Here is a 22,432-nt window from a genome sequence, read left to right on the forward strand (position 1 = left end):
GGGGATTCAGGCAAAGTGGTCTTACCCAATAATCATAGCACGCTTAGATGCTTTTATGCATTAATTTTATTCATTCACCCCTGTATGGAGAAATAATCATCCATATAATTTCTGACCTTGACGCTTCCTCTCTTTCTCCCTCCCCTGCTGCATCTTTCACTTTTATTCCTCCTTGAAAATGCGACCAAGGAAATTTTGTCAGCATTTCAATCACATTACTCTGTGTGTGTGTGTGTTTGGTGTCCGCGTTCATTTATGTACGCGACGAGGAAGATTTCTAATGAAAAAGTGTTAACCATTCAAAACTTACATTGACATTAATTTTCTGTATCTTGGGAAAACGTTCGTGTTTTTGTTTTTCCTTTACTCAATACGTAAATAACCACAATCCAACTTGGGCATAATAGTAAACACTGGTTGTATTGTGATATTGCTCTTATAATACTTGTCATCAGTGTAGAACTTGTGAAATGAAACCAACAGCAAAGCATTTTTTGTCGTGGGCACTTTAAACAAAGAAAACTATACACTAAAGCTATTTAGTGATTTATGATAGATACGTATGTGCATGATGCATTATAACATGAAAATATGTTATAGTAGGATGATACTATTCAGGTGAAATCTTATTACTATATAGGTGAAGTCATAATAAGAAGGGAAAGCCAATATTTAGCGGAGTGTGATGGTGGTGAAAGGCTTCGTGATGGTTTCCAAAAAAAGCTTTTAAACACCAAAAGAACTTATGTCTTGCACTGAACTTGATACACTTGTTGCACCCTTTAAGTCAGGAAATACCGGACTCCTAACTATATCCGGAATGGCAGAGAAGATTTGGCCACGTGAGTCATGCCATGGCCTGTCACCTCGTTCACATGTTGCAAATGTCTGTCATTACAGAGTCCAACACAATGATTTGATGACTTTTAGTCAGTGTACGTACTGACCTTCACCATCTTTCTACTGTAGGTATGCTTGTGTGTGTGTCAGTGTGTGCGCTCGTGCGTCTTTGTATGTCTGCTTATGACGTCATCAAGCATACAGAGCATATGAATGTCTTTGCACTCCTTGATTGCAGAGATTGCAGTAACGGTGATTACAGACTCCGGCGTGGAGGTAATTAAAAGGTGGCAGTAGTGACATTTTCATGCTCACAAATAGAGGAGTGTTTATTAAGCGTGAAAGGTCAAACAGAAAGATTATTGTGGCTGGGATAAAAGTGGTTAAAGCAAAGTCTGATTGAGACAGGAGGGATTGTCTATAAAAGGTGAAGGTGGTTGGACAAGGGAACATTCCGTCTACTGGCGACACCGAAGCTTGGAGGACAGAAATCTGTCTGCAAGTCGCAAATATCATCATTGTCTACCTGACTCTACCTGAGCAGATAAAGAAAAAGGTTAGAGTGCTTTCATGACCTGTACACTTTTCATATCTATACTCCTTGGAGTGCTGTTTTACTAGGTTTCAAACTGTAAAACTGATATGAAACAAAACCGACTGCATTTATTTTACCAACAGATTTTGTACAATCTCACAAATTGCTCATTTTCAAAAATGATCAACAGTTGCACTGAAAATCTCTATTATCATCCAGTTTTAATGCTTCCTTTCTCCTTACCCTCTAGACCAGACCTGGGCAATCCTGTCTCTGACCGGCCCGCCCGCTGGCCAGCCCGCCAGTACATATACTATATATACAGTATTGGGTAAAACTGAGTTAACTATAATAGTCCGGCCCTCTAAAACCATTCCATTTTCTCATGCGGCCCCTTGGGAAAATTAATTGCCCACCCCTGCTCTAGACTATATCACAGATCACTAAATCAATTCTGTATGTACATTGTTTGAAAATAAAATTACATGTACTTAAATATGTTTATGGCATATAAAATTTTTGTTTTTATATGCTATAAACAAATGTTTGTGGAAAAAAGAACAACACATTTGTAGCATATGTTAATGTGAATATATATTCTTAAAATATTATATGTGCCTCTAAGTCTTTTCTGTGGAACATTAAATTATGTACAGATAGATGAGCATATAAATTCATCACATGTACACACCACCATATGCTTGCATTTGCATGGTTTTACTATAATAATAATTTTATACAATGAAGAGTCTCTATCTTTTATTATCCTTCATAGGATTCATCAAACACAGTGAAATGGATTATATTTATAACAGGATAATGATCATGAAATAAGAAACCAGATATTACATTTTTTTTTAATGACTGACAAGCTTCTATATATACCTCCTGTTATTCTAGCAACAATTTATTAAAATATACTTGTAATATTCACACTATTACACTATTTATATCAATCCACAGTCCTACATAGACTTCTTATGGTCATATTTTCAGTCTGTTGTTAGATAAAGATGTTTTCCCAAGACTGGATCTTAATGTGGGAGAGGAAGCAAGAGACAGGCAAGGACAGATTGGCAGAAAATGGAGGGAAGAGAGAGAGGTACAACACTCAGCCTCAGCTCAAGGATGTTAGATTTGTAAATTTGATAAAAGTATAAAGATTAGACATGATCTTTAGTATTAGGTATGTTTGTGCCATTGTCACATTGCCATTGCCATTGTGCCAGCTTCTGTTTTTTGGTAGTTGTTTTGCATTATATCTTGTCCTTGTTTAAGTCAGCATTATGCCTCTTGTATTAATATCTCTTAATCTTATCTTTTGTGATAAAGTTTTGTTCATCTTCAGATAAATTCTTTCACTGTCTTTAATCTTCCTTGGTAGCTGATTCAGATGATTCATTGATCTTCTCTTCGCCAAGACCTGGGGATTCCTGACAAAGATAAATATTAATATTAAGAATGTTTTTTTTCTTTAGTGCCATTTAATAAAGAAGGCTTTGAAAGCTTATGCTTAGTGTGCTCAGTTTCAAAGCAACTAGCAAGTCACCATATGGACAAATATATTTCTGTTTTCATTTTCTAAGCTTTTCTCCTGACTTTGGCTGCTCTATACCTTACCTTTTCTGTAGCAGATTTCTCAATCTCACGAAAAGTTTCTGACTGTTTCTTCTTTTCTGAGTTAACCATCTCCCAGAATTCCTTCTCAGCCATCTCATAAAGGTTCTCTTCAGAAGGTTCATCCTCGTTCCCATCTTTCTCCTCATCCTCCTGCAATTATTTAGGCACAGTCTGCACAGTGATGCACAGCTCTACCCATGCAGTTGATACAATATTCTAGAACTGGGCTGATGAGAATGTCTGTCATTTATACGAAGTGATGTTAACATGTAAAATGAAGTTTAAAAAAAAAATTGCATATTGAGTGTGGATGAAATGTGACTCATGCCTCCTCAATAATAATGCTTATTTATTAGTATTTAATCTATTAGCATTTAATTATATTTTACTTCAATGTTTACTAAATGTGTTTCCAGTATTATACATACATTTAGTAATAGCCATATTACATTTTATCAGCCCATTTAAACAAATAATTAACTGATTCAAACAAATAATCAGGTGTAGCATGAAATCAGTGAAGATTAAAGAAAGAAAACACAACAACATATTCTTGACCTTGCCATCCTGCTGGCTCTTTGTACGTTCCTTCAGCTTCATCTCTCGGTGTCTTGCCTCCAAAATCTTCTCACGGCGTGTCTCACGCTCAAACATCTGCACATAATATTTTGCTCACCACATAATACCTTTTTCAAATCACTGCCATTCTCCAGGTGTGTGTCAAATATCTGTATAGATTGCTTTTCATGTAACTGTGATAAATCTAGGTATATGTTGCAGGAAGCATGCTTACTTATACCATAAGAATCCTATGCTCCTACTGTATAGATGAAATAAGCTGTGTTATATGGTTCACACCAACCTCAGATCAACTCATCACCATATGACTTTAAACAGGTCTAGTTAATATCACTAGAAGACTGAACTATTTGACCAACAATAAAGATGTCCAAACCAAAAGCATCATCAAATTTGTAAATTTTCCACTGAAGTATGATGCCCACTTCTAAAATTGTATGTGTTTATATGATTCAACACAAAGCTTTAAAAATGCGTTGAAGACAAGACAATGTGTCCCTTAAGCATCAAAGGGTTGAAAGAAAAACTATCTTCAAGTAAATCAGGGAAGCTGTCAAAAAGACTCAAAGCAAAAAGTGCGGTAAAAACTACAACAGCAGATAAATTGAAAGTCATCCTCAAACTGAAAGTCAAACTGAAATGACATCTGCATAATCAGGCAGATGATTTTTATCCTTTTGTACTTTTGCAGAACTTTAGAAAATCCTTATTAGTCTGTCAGGAAATATTATAAATCTCAGATAATAATCACAAGACCAGTGAATAAATAACATACCTGAGCAGGTCACTTAATACTGAGCTCTTGAATAAGGCGAGATGGTGATAAATATTTCCTGCTATAATAACAATGCTATGTGGTCAATATTGCTACATTTTTTCCCAAAACCACTGTTCTGGGGCAGAGTATTTGCTTCACAAAAATAGTTGAATCTGCTTTTAATAAAACTATTTTTATGAAGTAAACAACACCCTGTGCTAGAACAGAATGGTTTTAGGAAAAAATAATATAGCACAATGGGCCTAACAGCAGAAAAAAATGCCCATGCAGAAAAAAAGTGAACTTGTGTGGAATATTCTTGAACAGTGATATGGCCTAGAAACATGCTCTGGTTGTATGGTAGGTTATTCAGTTACATCTACATTGTGGTAAGCAAGTATCTGAGAAAGGTGTGTTCACAATATTAAAGCTAACCCTGTACAATTCACACCCATAAATGCAAATAGCTTTATACCTATAGCTCAGTTTTTTTCAATTTTTCTGTATTGATTAACTTGCAAATTGTGTACTGCAAGAGGCTCAACCTCAAAACCATGAATACCTGCTTATCCCCAAACAATGAACACTGTCTCATCCTAGATTAAACTTGGTGTAATTGATGTTTGGTTAAAAAATAATAATACCCCTCCATATCACATTCTTTTTAAGTGCCAATCCATTCCTGCCTCCCTAGAAATTATTTTTGTGCATCAAGTAATTCTTTGCTTACATTGGTGACCAAGTTCTTTTCATTCCTCTGCAGAGTGTAGAGACCATCTGAAAGTTCAAGTAGTGTGGTCGTGCCATCTTTTGAGCCACAAGCAACCAGACGACCATGTTCTTGTACACGTAGACATTGCAATGGTACATCACAAACCTGCAATTACCCAGCATAAAGAATAAAGCAGTGCAATTATGACTAGCATATATTAGACCACGAACGACAAAGATAAATTTAACTAGAAAGGAAACAAAAGAAAAAGATGACATGATTAACCTAGGTAACTAGGTAACTGTCCTATTTACATGCTTTTGTATCTTCTTTGTACTTCCTTACACAAATATGTATACTGTGTAAAGGCACAGAGTATACCCTGCAGCTTGTAGGGTGTCTGATGTTTCTGGATTGTTTCAGCATGCGTTAGTGCAATTTCTACTGATGACAGCAAACATGATCAAATCCCTGGAAATAATGAAGGAGAAAAAGTCTGCATTACCTGAAGACTGAGGGTTGGATCACTCTGTTTGAAAATGATGTCCCACACATCAAGACAGCCATTCATTTTTGTGACAAAGAAGACAGAAGGTCTCACCGGACTCCAGCAGCCATCAGTCAAGTATGATGAATATTGTCTGTCATATCAAACACATTATGACTAGTACTGAGTAAGAGTAATAAAATAAATATATCTATTAAGACGTTCCCGATTGCGACCCAACAATATTCATGCATTTCACTCTATGTCATCCCTATGCACGACGGTGATGACGACTACCTCCCCAACCCAATCGACTTAGACTGACAGTTTGAGCTCTGTTATGACTTCGCAAAAATCACGTATTGATAAACAAAATTAAGTACATTTTAAAATATAGACTGCGTCTGGTCGACCGTTTACATACACACACAGATTTGATTTTCTGCAGAAATCATGTAACATAAATTAAGTACTTTTTCATTGTTGTGTCTTTTTCTTTTACAGTTAAGTGAGGGGCAATTTTCATTAGGATCATTTGCAGCAAGTCAAACATGTTTATAATACAAAAAATTCTTGCGATCTACCATCAATCTGTTTGAGATCTAGTTGCGCAATTTTTTTTTCAAAAATTACATTTACAAAACGTCCAGCGCATTTTAGAAAGGCCTCGATCTGTACGTAAACATATGGAAAAGTAGGGTCTGTAAATGCATCATGCCTATTAGGTATGCCTCTTATTATTGTCTACAAAATTATGCCCTGTACGTAGAGATAAAAACACTTTTAAAATATGTTTCACAGGAGGTATATATATATATACTTACTTTGTCCACATAATTGATGACTCCCTTATATCTTCAGACCAGATCTACAAGATGCACAATAAGACAAGAAAATGTATCTTCTATGTGAACTTCTGCTGTAAAATCTCTACCAGCATGACTAAAAAAGTTCTTCATGGAAGCCAAACTTTTTTAAATTGAAAACGATCCTTAAAGGCCCAACTTGCATGTTATGGCAGGAAGAATGGTTTGATTCTGGTAAAGGGAGGCAACAATCAATCACACAGTGCAGAGTGGTGGCTGTGGTCACTATTCACTGTTTCCATCTGGCCTGACAAGTACCCCCCTTCCTCCAGGTTGAACCGTTCTCTCCTACCAGATGATGAAAGCTCAATCGTAAAGTATAAGCTTGTTTCACAAACAGATCTAGGCACATCAAATTGTTTATAATCAGTCAGAATTCTAATAAATACAGTGACAGGACTAACCCTTGCACTCCAGTCACCAACACTTAGGAAGTTCTTTGGAAAAGCAGGATTGCGTTGCAGAGAATAAACTGGTCCAATGTGACCTGTGAAGCTAGCGACAATCTTCTCTCCTGGAGTCTTTGCTTTTCTGTTGCATGTTATGATGGTTCCTTGTTCTGTCCCCACCATGAATTTTGTGGGCTGAAAATAAAAATCAGATGCATTCCACAGTGAGTGTGAACTACTTGAGCATATCATTCACATAAAGTGATTTAAATTCTACAATGCACACAATTTCCAGCAGGTAGGTAAAGGTCATCCCCTGACATTTTTCAGGTCGTTAAGGATTGAGATGTTAGAGATCTCTTTTATCTTGGGCCAGCTTTATGTTAGGGCAATACCCATCTCCTCTACCTCGCTGCCTTACCTTCCCTAAACCTCTTTTGAGTCATGTACCCATTCCTGCCAGCTGGGTCAACTGGAGGATGTAACCAATGTGCCTCTCAGTTCAGATGCCAGTGCTCTAACTACTCAGTTATCCACTCACCCTCAAGAAAAAGGAACTAAAACTAGTGTCTCAGACAACATTCATTAAGTTAAGCTGCATTCACAAGTTTTAGTAAATGTTGCTGAAAACTGAAGTTTGTGTATCAAGCACAACAATTTTGATGCCATCTTGTGATTGTGAAGCAGTCATGTTTATCTTACCCTTCCAGTTTTGTGTCACAGGTATATAGTACATGCTCTGAATTAAATGAGCACTGTACATATATAGTTTTGAAAATCAGTGTAAGCAGTGTGGAGACAATACAGTGGAAACTGTGTGCAATACATTTTACCGAAGCTTCACAATAAGCAAAAGATCAGCTGGTTTTTTTTGCATAGTTTTGTTTTCACCAAAGATTGTCATCCTATGGGTAGCAGCCTGAACCTTATCAAGCACAACAATTACAACCTGTTACATGCTCAAAACTCACCATAGTTGATTCATATTCTAGGCAGTAAGCACCTAGTGCATTGCTGAGTTCTTGCTTTTTATCCAGATACATGACTTCTGTGGGCTCTCCAAGCTTGCGAATATCCCACCACAGCACCTGGCCATCTGTTGATGTTGAAAAACATTCTGTACCTGTCTTGGACTGGATCCATATTGTTTTGTATGCAGGGTCTCGATGGCTCTGTTCAATGGGTGTCATTTCCACAGGCTGTGATCCTTTTCGTGTGTCCCAATATGCTATCAGAAAAAAGTCAATAATTTTTGTTACAATATTTAAGGAAATTTTCAGAAAGTAATAAGGTTTCAAAACATGATTTTACAAAGGCATTAACATCATGTTTATGCTATAAGAATGAAAAAGACAGTCCAAGACTAAGTTTTGAATGTATATAGAATGTTATTAGACCATGATTAACATCAGTCATTTTCTCTTCAGAACAACTTATTCACTTAATTGTCACCAAAATTAAGAATGACCTGTGATTACACTTACCAATCTGACCATTATAACAACCTCCTAGCAGAATATGGGAGTCCTTGGGATTATATTCTAGGCATACAAGTGGAGAAACAGGTTTTAAAGTGATTTCTGGTTTGTTCGGATTTTCTGAAACAACCAAAAGTTTACAGCAATGAATAAATTTTACAGCAAAGCCTTCCTATTACCTAAATGAAGATTAGGTAAAATTTACTTTTGGCATCCTATGTTCTTTAAACAGGCATGAAAAGTTAAAAAAAGTCACTGTAAATTAACAGCAACTAAACAAACATGAGATGTCAAATGACCTACTCACCTACATCCCATATGTAGGAGTCCATACTTGTTTCAGCACTAGAGCCTTGAAAGTCCAAATTACAATATGCCACTGCCAGTTTGCGGGGACCATCAGGGAACCAGGAAATATGTGTTGCCGTGCGTTTATTTCATTAGGGTCCCTAATGAAAAAAAGAACCAAAATCTCCATTGACCTTTTTAAGCCTCAGTTCTAAATACTGTATCTTTTTCCATAGGATTGATATTTACAGATTTTTATTTTTTAACAAGAGGAAGAATTTTTAAAGGACCTTGCAGAAAAATGAATTTACCCAAAACATTTTGTCAAAACAGAATATTACAAAATATTTTCAGTAGAAAGAAACTAGGACACCCACCTGAATACATTGATTGTTTTGCCAGAAGGTGCTTCGTCTAGTTCTTCCACCTCTGCATCTTCAAAATATTCTTCATAAATGTCAAGGGCATTGTTCTGTCGAATGCAGTGCTCCATAACCTAAAACAAAAAACACATGAAAAAGTTAACACACAATTTACCACAACAGCCAAACATAAGACAAATTTAATAACTAATGGGATCTTCACTCAGAAAAATTAGGTAAAGCAAAAAGCTAATTAAGAAATTGTAGAGAACTTTAATTAGGATCATTTAAGGATACACGTAGTGCCTGTGTGTGCATATTTTTATAACACATTTAGGCAGCCTAGCTGCTACAGATTCATTATAAAGTAACATACCAGCAGTACCTCTAGATGTCTCTAAATGCATGAGAATACACTTGTTTAAACTAAGGGGGATATAAATTATGGTTTCTTCATAGATGACAGAGTGACTTACACGATAAGTACTTAGGAAGTACTTTTTCCTTTCTACTTGTGATTTTTGTTTGTTTGTAGAACTTACCGGATGTATAGGAGTTTCATATTTTTATGCTTGTACCATCATGGCTGGCGTGATATGCGGTTAGTATATAAGCCAAACACCATGCACATAAGTCTAATGAGCTTGTAACTACACCTAGGAGAGGAAAAAAAATTGTACTTACGCTACCAAGTGACAGGATGCTCTGCATATAAACTTCATCCTTCTCCACTTTTTTCCTGTAACGTGTCACCTGCTCAAGTTCCTGAGGATTGACATCTTTTGGCCAACCACCTTCAGTGTGATTGATACCCCTAATGCCAGACTCAAACCTCTCTGTATTTACCTGTAAAATAGAAATATGTACGATAATGAGATGCTATTTAAAAAAAAACAGAATTAAATGGTTCCTTTTATCAAAATTGTACAATAAATGGCCTCCACATTATACACAAAGCACTGAAACAACTGTGCACTGGTCAATTAATGGTCAACACTATTAGTCCAGCATTATTTAAACTCCTGATCATTCTGAAAATCCTTTTTTAGAAAATATTTTTAGAAAGACTTTAGATTTTTCAGGAAAACGTCTTTGCTAAAAGTATTTTATGATTAAAGATTCTCTATTTTCATGCATCATAAGATATATATTTTTAAGAGATATACCCGTTTTATTATGTTGTTAGCTGAGCTTAAGTATCCGACTTAAAAGAAAGTTCCAGTGGCAGATGTGAAGGGCAGTGAAAGCAACTATTTCAGATATTAAATGAAGATATAATAAAAGTATTTTCACAGGAATTGACAAAGAGCAGATAATTCTGACTGCTGTGTAAAAAATAAATAAGATGATCAGAAAAATAAGCTGGACAAAAACCTCCTAAAAACACATTGTAACTCGATCCATATAAAGGTTACAGTCAGTATACGAGTCTAGATAAGTATAGCCAATGTAGAGTACAAAACAGGCATGAAAAAATCAACTGCTTTCCTGTTGTGATGACATATTGCTGAATTTTTAACTCTCTGAAGCTAATTATAATAAGGTTGAAGATCAGCGATAGGAGAATTACAGTTGTACAAGTTTGGATAACACAGAAGTGCAGACCGCAGAGAAAATAGCAGGTGGCACTGATCATAGTAAGCAAACTGAAGATGGTAGATGTGTTTATCAAATTTACCAGGGTTATATATTTCAGATGTTGTGCAAAATGTAGTAGGTGTTTCAGCTGTATTGATTTCCATGATTTTCTCAGTGGAAAAGTGTAATCAAGATATATATAGTTGGCTATAGAAGGTAATTACTGTTATTAAATTTTGCAAAATTAGTTCAATGATATGATAAACCCTAATCATTATCAAAAAAAAAAAAACAACATGATTAAGTTTTCTGTATCAGTTATGCTCACCTCATGTTCTGACATTTCTTGAACATTCTGAATTCCAATGTCCACAGGATCTCTGTCTATGAAGTTTGCTATAAGACTAGGGTCAGGCACAATATCCACATGGAGTTCAGCCGGCCGGTCTGAGAAGTTGCATTGCCGACCAAACTCTGACCGCTTTTTTACGTAAACATACACGATCTCCATTTTGCAGTGTTTATTATTTCAGTCTGTCTGTAAATGAAGAACATCTTTATACAATCTGATATTAATATTCCACATAAGTGTACAGCTTTTAAGATTATATCTCATCATAAATTTTGCAGAACACAACCATTCTGCACTTGTATATTAAAACAATGGGAGATGACAGAAAATCGATCGAGGCGAGACATATATATATAGTGAGAGAGTGAATATCGAGGCGAGGTATAGGAAGCAAACTATATATATATATAGCTTTGGGTTACATAACTAAAGATCAGATATTTTAAAATTATTGATTTTAAAATGCATAATACTGTCTCATTTATAAGACGCATCGATTTCATTATCTAAAATTCTTTATAAATGCAGTCTAGATTAATGTCCCCAACAAAGCTTATTATCCATTTAGTTCAATCGGAAAAAAATAAGTTAAATAAAGTAAGCTTTCAATTAGCAAGTGTGCTGAAGCACAGCTTATTTTATTGGTTAATGTAAATAAAGCTGTCTGCACTAACCGTATGAGCTACACAAATGTGTTCGTTCTGTCGACGATATACGGAACTGCAAAGATGTACTTGGCGTCGAACGTTACTACTAGCAACGGCAGCATGGCGTCTGCACAGGAAGTTGTAATCGACGGTATTGGTCTACGGTTATAAGTACTGTCACGCATAAAAGAAAAGAAAATCTAATTCTTAAAGAACAAAATGAAATATAAAAGCTAATTATATTATTGCATTATTTTATTAAAAATATTTTTTAATTAAAAACATCTCTCGTCTTCACTCTATTTTTGTAGTTGTTGATATAGTTGCATGACGATGTCGAGGGGGTGTGTTGTCGAAACGTAAAGAAACGAAAAGTACAGAAACCATGTCATTGTTTGCAGTTGAGGCAGTACTTCGGAAACTGAGGTAACAGAAATTTTTTATATTGTTGACGGCGATAATTTTTTAAGAAAGCATAAACGATTAGCATTTGAATATGTCAGTGATTGTAATTCGCGCACATGGTTTTGCTATGAAAGATTGTCGGGTGATCGATGCATGAAGTGTGTGCACGAATTAATATCCAATATACGTCCGTGGTGTGTGCACTTTATGTTTGTCTTTTGGATGTCTTAAAAGTATTACATGTCGTTCAAGCTGTAAAACATGTGAAACCATCAGGAACTGGATCGCTTCATAAACAGTGAAAGCTGCAATTAATAGACATTGATTACTTTGTCTTCCAGGAATGTGTCACAAGATGACATCAGTAACATCTGTAACAGCATTGAAGACCTTATGCTCGTACCTGAAAGGTCAAACGAATGTACTATGATGCTAAGGCAGTTATTTGTAATGCTGCAGGCATCTGAGTCGAAATTATGGTAATATCACAATTCAACACACAGCTATAAAGCTCACATGCATGCACATTCCACACACATAAGAAAATATTATTATAAAGTGCCAAGACATTGATGTTCATTACACAATTCATTTATTGTGATCGGGATCAGCCTTCATTCGCGTAATTAGTAAACTTACAAAATGTTCCTCTGTATAAACATGTCTTCATAGAGGAAAAAGTATTGGTTTCCTTATATAAGAGCAAACATTTTCTGTTTTATATAAGTATATGTGTACATGAAGATGCCTGAGATATTTATGAAGTGCAAAAAGGTTTACACTATGGAAATCTGCTACATATTTGTCATTGCATGCTTATATCTTCACTTGAATAACTGTACTATTAACTCACCTGGTAATGGTTTTCTGAAGCTTGCCCAGAGATCTTGTAATGGAAATGCTAAGGTACATTAGCAATCAGAGGCTGACAAAACAGGAGGGAGGCAGTGCACCTTATGTGGCCTCATCCTTAAGGAAATGCTTATAGGAGGCGGCGAGGAGACTGCACTGAACTCTGACATACCAAGTGCAAAAAACCCTCCACATAGCTCTCTTCTCTCTCTATACACTTTGCAGGTACTTACCTTTGACAAGGCTAGTTACTCTGATATTTCACAAATCTGTTAAAATCATTGTAGATTATGAGATGCTGTTAATAATCTGAGGAGGGAGACTTTTGATGAATTGGTCGAATGTTAATCTTTTCTGGCAAACTACTCATCTTGGACTGAGAAGGACTACAGATTTGTCCATCCCTCAATTTAAAAAAAATTTCAATGACCCCAAATTATCCCAACCCACAATTTTCCTAAAGGAAACATTTTCAAAATATTTTATACCTTTAATAATGTATTGTTGGATACCAAAATAAGCACATGAGTATAAGCAAACATTCTTTATGTTAAGTGTCTTAACTATTGATTATGACATTTGTGTTGCGGAATATGTTAGCTTGAGAAATGCAATAGAAGAATGTTACTTTAACTGTAGTATTTCATGAATAGTCAAGTAATGGGACATAGTTTATATTTGTGATCACTCATCAATAAAATTATAACAAAATGTATAATTTTCTTCAGGGTTCCAAATGTGTGTGTCTTCATGAAGTCCTGCCTGTAACTGTAAGGTCAGTTGCAAATAAGTGTGTTGATATACCTTTTTCACAAACTCCACAAAGTACAGAACTCTGTTGCATGTCTAGTGCTTATAGCTCGGAAACAGGACCACACCACTCCTCTCCTTTGTTTTCTATGCTGGCTTCCCATCTGTTCTCGTATCCAGTACAAACTGTCTGTGCTGTGTTTTAATTTCTTTGCTGACATCTGCCCTGATAATTTCTCTGAACTGCTCTTCCCTTATGTCCCAGCTAGACAACTCCGCTCCTCATCTGATGATCGTCTCCTTACTCTTCTGTCACCAAAACAACAATATTTGGTCACAGGATTTTTAGTTATTGTGCAGCAAAACAATGGAGCTCTCTCCCTTTCTATATCCGCCACCTACTCACTATTGAGTCCTTTAAACTTGCGCTGAAAATTCAGCTCTTCCGTAAACATTACTCCTAACAACCTTTCCCATAATGCTAGTCCTTTTTTCATACCCTTCTTTTTGCAATATCATGTTACTCTCAGCTCTTGTTCTTGTTATTTGGTTCTCTTTGTGTTTTCTATATTTATATATATATATTCTGATTTTATTCTTCATTTAGTTTATTCTTTTATAGCTCATATATTATTTGTTGTTTTCCTGTCCCTTGTATGCTGTCCATGTTTTGTTCTTGTTTTTAAGCGCTAAGGGCATACTCCTTAGGAGTGTGAGTATGCGCTTTACAAATTTTGCATTTATTATTATCACATGAGAATAACCAGTTTATAACCATGCAGATTGGGTTTAGAGAGAGTACATATGTGTGTGTGTATGAGAGAGATGTCATGGATGAACAAACCTTCAGATATAGCTTCATCACAAATATATATATATAAAGAGATATGCGAGGAAAAATGTTTATATATATATAAGAGTACTGTTTTCCTCAGAAATATGTTTACTTTACAGGTGGTTGTCCAAGAAGGATTTTGATATCCAGATGAAAGCATTTTCCTTCATTGTGGCTGTTTCATCATTACATGGAATTATCAGTCAAGGTTTGAATCATCTACATAGTCTGCTGTAGTTAGATAAGATAACAGGTGTTCTATAGTACAAATAGTCTGCTGTAGTTAGATAACAGGCGTTCTATAGTACATACCTTTTTGAGTAGATGGGAATGGATTGGGGTTGGTGGTTCTTGGGTGGGTTTGTATGCATGTGCACACATACTAATTATTCATTTTATTGTGAAAGAATGAAAGGAATGCTCTATAAATTAATGATCTTTCTGCATAAGTACTTACTACTTGGATTCTTTTTTTAAAAAAAACCCACAAATTAGTAACTGTTACTTTATTGTTTAGATTGGTCAGTATTGATGTGCAAATATGTCTGAGATTGTTGCATGAAGAATCTGTGGAATATTTTGCAGATATAGTAAGTGAGACATCAGAACAGCTGTGCAACTGGCTCATGAATGCCAGTGTGTTTCAGTCTCCAAATCCTTATACCCTTAATCCTTTTCGCAAAGATGCATCCAGCCAGGTTACAGAAATAGATGGCACACCATGCAGGAATGTGTTTACTATCCTCAATGTAGGTGAGATTGTTTTAATGTACATATACTGGATTATTTACTTGAAGGCATGATTGACACAAATTATGTTTATATATATAATGTATAAGCCACTAATTCAGTAGGTACCCGGCTTCCTTTTTCAGTGATATACACCATTCATAAAATGCAACAAACATACTTTCTCGCCATAACAATCATTACATGGTCATTTAAACCAAATGATAACAGTGCATTTCTTATAACAGAATCTTCAAAAGATTGTGTGGACTAATGTTTCATTTTTTATTTATGCAGCATCACCACAACTCTTTTACACATATTTCTGTTCAAACAGGTCAGTACTACACTGATGATCAGTTCATGAACATCTACAGTTTCTCCTTGCTTTATAAGTGGCTCTATCACTGCACACACTCAAGTCTTAAAAGTGATGACAAGTCTGCCCTAGGTGAAGATGCCACAACCAGAAGATTGCAAGGGGTGTCTCGAGTGTTACAGTCACTGGTGTCTCGCTCTGTAGATTACTGCTTCAGGGTTATGGATCAGTGTGAGAGAAGTAAGGAGTAAAACAATGTCAAAACTGTACAAACCAAATGAATGATGGGCATAATTCTGTCATATTTCTTTTGAAACTTAGTTTTGTTTTTTTTTTCAACATGTTTTTGCCTGTTTGTTGGTCACTTAAAAAGTGGGCTATTGCATGTTAGATAAATGTTCTTAGTTTTTGGAATTCAAGTTGATTTTGAGCTATAATATATTTGCATTTTAAAGAAAGTCTTGTTTTGCATGGATTTGACAAACTTAAAGGGTCCTGGAACTAAGCACATCTGATAGAAGAAAATCACTTTTCCGTTCTGTCAAAAAGAGTTATTTCCTTTTGAAGATAATAGTGAAGATGTTAAATCAGCCTTTCAATAAGCAACACAAATATTTCTGCAAAACTTCATACTAGGTTTAAAACATTAATGATCAATGTATTTTTTTAAATGTATAATTACTCATTGAGCTCTTTCAGTATGATGATAATCTTCTTTGTACAGAGGCAAAAGTATCTTCAGATGGGGAACTACAGTTAGCGGTGAGTTACAAGATAGCTATCCTTTGTGAGAATGCAGCTTTAGAATAACCTTTATGTGTAACTAGCTCCTATGAAGTGAAGATAACTGTAAATGCCACAGAGATAAGTTGGAACTTCTGAAGAACAGTTTATGTTTGTTGCTGTCAGTGTCTAATGGAGGTTGTTGTAATCCTGGACCTTGTATGCAAGCTTGATGCGGGACACTTGCCACGAGTTCATCAGGAAATGCGACGTCTTTATACGCGCTTGATGTCTGATCTGGTTAACATTCCTACAGTACTAAGGATTCTTCAGTTTTTCATTAATCACAGTGAGCTTAATTTTCATACTCTTTCTCTGTTATATCAGGGTTTTTGCTCTGCTTAAGTCTTTCCATTTTCTTTCTTCTCTGGGCTTATAGCCAATAAAATAAAATGAGATGTAAACTGTGTACTAAATTATATGATCTGTGCACAAAAATCTCCTCTTTCTCTTGTACAGATGCATGAATCCTGTAGATTGTTTGAATTGTTGTTCAGCAAGATGTCATTGTTTTTCACAGTCCAACATGTTTATGACTATAGTTTAGATCCGTATCATTTATTTCATCTGCAAGAATAAATTAATTAATCAATACTTCAAGAGCATCTTGACTTTAGATCAGATAGCCTGTAATGATTGATGATTAAGTAATAGGATCATCATATTTATCACTTGCATTTTTATTCTTTATGTATAGAAGCTAGAAGTTGACTGTTGCTTCTGCTGTATTTTAATAAAATGTCTATTTAACTGTATTTATGAGAGAGAGTTAAAGTATAAGTTTAACATTTTTTTTCTGCAGGTGCTTCTGTGGTACACGACCCACAAGAAATTTACAACCACTTTTTTAATTCATTACTGCCTGATCATTTTGGGAACCCTGGTCTGGCATTTGACACAGTTGTTTTCCTTGTAAACAATTTAGCGACAATCTGCTACAACACCAACATCTTCAGTCGCTTTTTCCCCTCCATCCTAAAGGTAGAGAGACTGTGCAATCTGTGTACATCACTGGAAGCTTAAGTAGAAAGCAACTCAGAATGTGTGTGTTAATATGAGTGGCTTCTGACACAAGGTCTGTCTGTATACTGCAGGTCCTAGCCTGGCACCCACAGACATTTTTGAAGGAGTTTGTGAGTCTTCTGCCTGCCATGATGTATCCAGTCACAGCTTTGGAGGTAAACTATAAAGTACCTGCTGTTACACACACAGCACTTCTGAGTTTTGACATGGGTTAGAAAAAGAGGGCTAAGTAGTCCTCATTATGGACCGTAGGACTTTCTTTGGGAAAAGTGTACATTAGTTGGGTGGGTTTTTTTATTATTGCTTTCAAAAATGCATAATGTTTTTAATGACTGTGATATATGCTTACTGTTTGAGAAGATGGTTAATTAAAGGTTCAGTGTTTTTCTTTCAATGGACATGATGATGAGCATGCATTCCTCGGTATCTGGCTGTCTTCTAGTTATTCATGCAGCCTCACCGTCATGCTGTCCATACAAAAAGTGATGTCCCTTCACCTAGACTGCTCTGCCATTTTGTCTTATCCATGGATCTACAGCAACTTTTGGTGTCTCCCGTTGAGCTGTGATTTTTGTTGCACCACTTACCTCAGTTCCAGATTGTTCTTTTGTGCCTGTATCTGCCAACGGTTTTTACAGCTTATTTGTTGTCTTAGCCATTTTGTGTGAAGATTTTACCTTTACAGGATTTTCTCCATTTTGGTGCAAATTCAATTTTGTTTCTGATCCATGAACTCTGCAATCACCACCTTTTCTAATCTAGGGGCCATGTGCTTCCCTGCTACATATTTTGTCGACTAGGTTTTTAATCTGTGTGAGAGAATGTGTAAATGACATCGGCCCAGTTCTTTTGTGCCATTTTACCATGTATTCTGTTGCATCCATCAATGCTTCTGTGGTGCCAGGAATTGACAGAAATATGCCTCCTTTGACAAAACACAACTTCAGACCAAGAGTTTAACTTTTCTTCACCTTGCTTTAACTGTGTGATCTTGTTTCTATACTTTATGCTGTTGTTGTGTCTTTGTATAATTGTTGTTACATTTGATCTATTGATGTTTACTGTTTATTTTTACTCCATCTTTGTATATTTGTGCATGCTAGGCTTTTGTAATGCACACTGAACATATTTGTAAAGTGGAGAAATGTGCTATAAAATATTATTATTTGAACTGAAAACAAAGCTAAAAGTCCTATGTTGTATATTTCAGACAGAAAATAATTTTGTGGTTGTTTTTATGCAAGTATGTGCGGCAGAGGTTGACTGCCTGTCATGTATTGTCAGCCATGTTTGTTTTACCCAGGTGTTCCACACACTCTTGGATTTGCCATGTGTGACAGCTGCTTTAGAGGTAATGGAGAAAGCAAAGAAATCAGAGGCACCCATCACCCAGGGAGCCAATGTTGAACCTGTAAGTTCCATCGAGGCCTTTCATACGCCTGCACGATACAGACCTTTGTTCAGTTTCATCACCCGCAATGAGAGTGGCCAGGGGGACACCATCAACAAGTAAATATTTTTTCATACTTCACCTGTTCTGTTTTTATTTTAGCAGCACCAAAGTGGCATTTTAATAGTAATTCTGCCTGTACAGACATTTTATAGGAGATTCTCCTTTAATTAATTATTATTCTGTCACAGAGTTTAAAAACATGCTTTTCCTTCATTAACTAGAACTTAGAATCATTTCAGAGGGTCACTTGGCGAAAGACTTAAATACTGGTGTGGTTGCAGGTTTTCAATTGACTGGTACAAATTAACAAAACGCTGATGAAGTGTGACTATTAACAGGTTGTCTAGTCTTCACAAAGTGCTGGAAGATATGCGGAGTAGTGCTAGAGTTGTTTACTGCTCCCAGACTATTCCCCTGCTTCTCAAGTAAGTTAGCAAGCTTCTCACTTTAAATGAACTTGTACATTGTTCTGCTGTACATTATTCTTCAAATCTTCAGTACAACATAACTAATTATAGAAATACAGAACTGCTATTATTTTCATATTTTGGGTGTATTTTGTATGATACAGGCAACATTATACCTTATCATATGTCTAGGGGCAGGCGGACGAGGCATCTGCCTAGGGCCCCATGCTTCAAGGGGCCCCGCGCTTTTGATTGATATGTGACTTTAGATCCCAACTAAAACCGTGTGATCGTGGCGTGAGGGCCCCGCACATGCCCTTTGCCTCGGGCCCCGCACATGCCCTTTGCCTCGGGCCCCGCGGGGGCTAAGAACTGGCCTGCATATGTCACGTACCATCATATACATTTTTATACCTTGATGTCTTGGACAGGGTATGGTTTGATGTGGTGCTGGAAGATGCTGAGGAAGACTTTGCTGGTCAGTTGTTGCCTGTAATGTTGGAAAGATCAGGGTTGCTGTTTGACCTTCCTGACTTCAAGGCTGATGTTATAATGTACGTCTGTTTCATTGCAGCACTGTCAAAAATGGTAATCTTTTAATGCACATTATCAGCTTCACAAACCTGGTTTTTTAACTTTTTACAAGTTATTTTACAGTTAACAGTTACAGTTTAGCAACATAAATTCACATTTTGTGAGTTTTTGCATCATTGATGGTTTTGATAACAGGCTCTTAGGTGAGAAGTTGCTGTTGCTGTTGAAAAAGTTCCCAGCAGTCTTGATGAACCAGGCCACAGATATCATGGAATTTATCTACATTACTAGCAACATATATGGACGTCAGGACTTCTATGGCAACCTGGTATTTTATCAACTCTTTTTCACTTATGAGTGCTTGGCAAAAAAGTTTGTTTTGTTTATGATTTTCACAGCTCAAGCTCTTATGATTATTGTCTTTAGGCTTAATAACAGTTATTATTTTTTTTCAGGTTTATGCTGTTGGTGAATACTCCTCTCCAATGCATGCTCCAAACTGTAGTCCAGAGCTGGTGGCTCAATACTTTGATGCTCTTGAGGTGGTAACCTATGAGATAATTGGCAAAGTGCTATTAGAAGAAGAAGGAGTCAGCCCCAAGATTCTTTGCCATCTCATGTCTGCTATGGCCAAGGTGAGTTCAGCTGGCAAACAAAGAGTGCAGAATGCAATGTCATTGGTATCTTCATTCCATCTTGATGGTTGATGGCGGAGCCTTTATAGTAATCCAGGCTGATTTTGTAGCTGTCCACTAGGTGCCAGGACCTGATCCCACGGGCCATCCTTTGTTTGACCAAGGTGGCCAAGCAGCACTACACACTCACACAAGATTCTCTGGCACAGGAAGCGCTGGTGTCATGTGCACAGGAGCATATCAATCTTCTTCAAAACCCAAAGTATGTTGATGATCCTTTTATAGTCTGGAGAACAGATAATAATAATAAAAGAATGTGTATAGTGCATTTCCCTAAGCGGAGGCGAACTCAAAGCATTTCACAGAGACCAGGGGCAGCAGGGAAAGACACCATGTGATGTAGATGTCACAATCAAATATACAAGAACATGAAGGAATGCAGAGATATGAGGAGGGGGGAGAGAACAGACAACAGGATGGAGGAGTTATAGTAGGTGTTTCTAAAAGAGAGGTTTTAAGTCCAGGTCGGAAGGCAGAGAAACAGAGGCAGGCTATTCCAAATACTGTGGCCTGAGAAGGAGAAAGAAGATCACTTTGTACATAATAAATATATTTTATATGAGATGCAGAAGGGAAACGCATAGCAAAAATGTGAAATTTTCCACCAGAGGTTATCTATTTTGTACTCTTTGCTGTCAATCATATAGAGGTGGTAACTGTCTTAAGAGTTATGCCAGCAGACTTACGGACATTTACTGTTAACATCCACTTCTAAGTGACTTAATTATCTCCAGAAAATGTAATCTTAGTGCTTGGCTTACTAAGTCATAGTACATCTTCTCTGTGACAGAATACTGCTAAAGATGATTAGTATTTGTATCAAATGAAACAGTATTTGGACACCGATTTCACTGTAGCACACTTTACAGGTCACGCTTTAAAAGAATAGCTGGAAAGAATATAATCAAATAACTGAAATTATCTTGTTGTGATTTTTTTTTAAAACATTTGCATTATGAGAGATTCTATCTCTACACTTCTCTTTGATTGTCATTTTTTCATTTATGTACAAATTTAACTTTCTAAATCTTACAGTTTTGCAGTTGCTATTCTAAGTCCATCACCAGAAATTTACACTGGAAGGTAAGTAATCTTATTTTCTATGATGGGAGGTTGACATATAAAAACAACAGAAATAATTAGCTTTTTTAGCCTGTGGAAATCATAATACTGTGATCAAAGAGAGAAGAACTTTAAGGAAAATGTCTTCAAAACAAAGAATTTACGCAAAGTTAAAGACTGAGCAAATGGGATGTTGTATAAAGTCAAGCCGGAATATGAAGAACTGGATGGGGAAATGTTCACTTCAAGTACATGTACATTTTTTCAGATGGCATCGAGATAAATTTTCTCTGCCTATGATAGTGCGTGGAATGCACAGAATTATGGTCATGTCCTCTTCTCAGAGAGGATAGTAGCTGGAGACATTTGGTAATGGTGCTGAAGGAAGAAAATAGTCAAAAGACACTGTGTGTGTGTGAGAGAAATGAGGACAGGGCAGTCTTTTCCAAACTGGTCAGTTACATTGTAATGTAAATAGTGATTACTATGAATGAATGTTATAGAGTGGAATGTAGTCTTGTGGACTGAAAGGTTTGGTGAGACAATAAAGATCTTTGTTACACGCTCTTGTGCTGAGATTTGTTCTACAGTCCTTGTACTCCTGCTATGAGATGATTTTTAAATACAGTGTAGCAGTATGATGTAGCCATAAAAGGACAAATCCTTTTGTCACTTGAAAATGGACATTTACAAAAAAAAAAAAGTCTGATGCTAGTGACTATGTATACCAACAAGTAACACATCATTTGATCAGTTTTAGTTAGTCCTTCGTTCACTCTTTAAGTATCGGCAGTGTCATTATTTTCGTTTTTCCAACAGGATGAGTGTGAGGGTGATTTTGTCAAGAGTTAATAGCATTACTGTAGTGCCTGCATGTCCTTCATAAAAAACTACACCTGGACACCCACTAGAGACGTACACCTAAACATGCACATGCACATGCACGAGCATACACTCGCAAACGTATACATATAATGCACCCATGCGCTTGCTGTCGCATGAATCTGCATGATGCAAGCTGTCTTTTACCCTTAACAAACGCTAGGGTTCTAGATAGCCTAAAAATAACAGCGCGGAGGCAGAGCTAAGGTGAGC

At 36.3% G+C, this 22,432-nt stretch overlaps 2 protein-coding genes across 2 annotated transcripts; one reads left to right on the plus strand and one right to left on the minus strand.

The window, feature by feature from the left end:
• Positions 1-1,804: 1,804 nt before the first annotated feature.
• Positions 1,805-11,616, minus strand: LOC112559681 (dynein intermediate chain 3, ciliary-like). Its single transcript, XM_025231018.1, is given in 15 exon segments — positions 1,805-2,808; positions 2,996-3,145; positions 3,554-3,649; positions 5,062-5,208; positions 5,549-5,684; positions 6,355-6,398; positions 6,801-6,980; positions 7,757-8,013; positions 8,270-8,383; positions 8,571-8,699; positions 8,702-8,712; positions 8,929-9,047; positions 9,598-9,759; positions 10,820-11,025; positions 11,518-11,616. Coding segments are annotated over 14 exon segments (1,794 nt in total). The 5' UTR covers positions 11,003-11,025; positions 11,518-11,616; the 3' UTR covers positions 1,805-2,742.
• Positions 11,617-11,753: 137 nt separating this feature from the next.
• Positions 11,754-21,899, plus strand: LOC112566654 (AP-5 complex subunit zeta-1-like). The gene is made up of 20 exons (XM_025242985.1): positions 11,754-11,916; positions 12,237-12,374; positions 12,769-12,781; positions 12,814-12,972; positions 13,476-13,522; positions 14,452-14,540; positions 14,918-15,085; positions 15,399-15,620; positions 16,105-16,142; positions 16,290-16,452; positions 16,966-17,144; positions 17,258-17,341; positions 18,490-18,695; positions 18,978-19,064; positions 19,478-19,600; positions 19,776-19,908; positions 20,036-20,215; positions 20,326-20,477; positions 21,311-21,358; positions 21,606-21,899. The coding sequence occupies exons 1-20, from the start codon at positions 11,876-11,878 to the stop codon at positions 21,688-21,690; spliced, it is 2,355 nt and encodes a 784-aa protein (XP_025098770.1). The 5' UTR covers positions 11,754-11,875; the 3' UTR covers positions 21,691-21,899.
• Positions 21,900-22,432: the final 533 nt, after the last annotated feature.

The sequence above is a fragment of the Pomacea canaliculata genome, linkage group LG1 (assembly GCF_003073045.1).
Source record: "Pomacea canaliculata isolate SZHN2017 linkage group LG1, ASM307304v1, whole genome shotgun sequence".
NCBI classification, from domain to species: domain Eukaryota; kingdom Metazoa; phylum Mollusca; class Gastropoda; order Architaenioglossa; family Ampullariidae; genus Pomacea; species Pomacea canaliculata.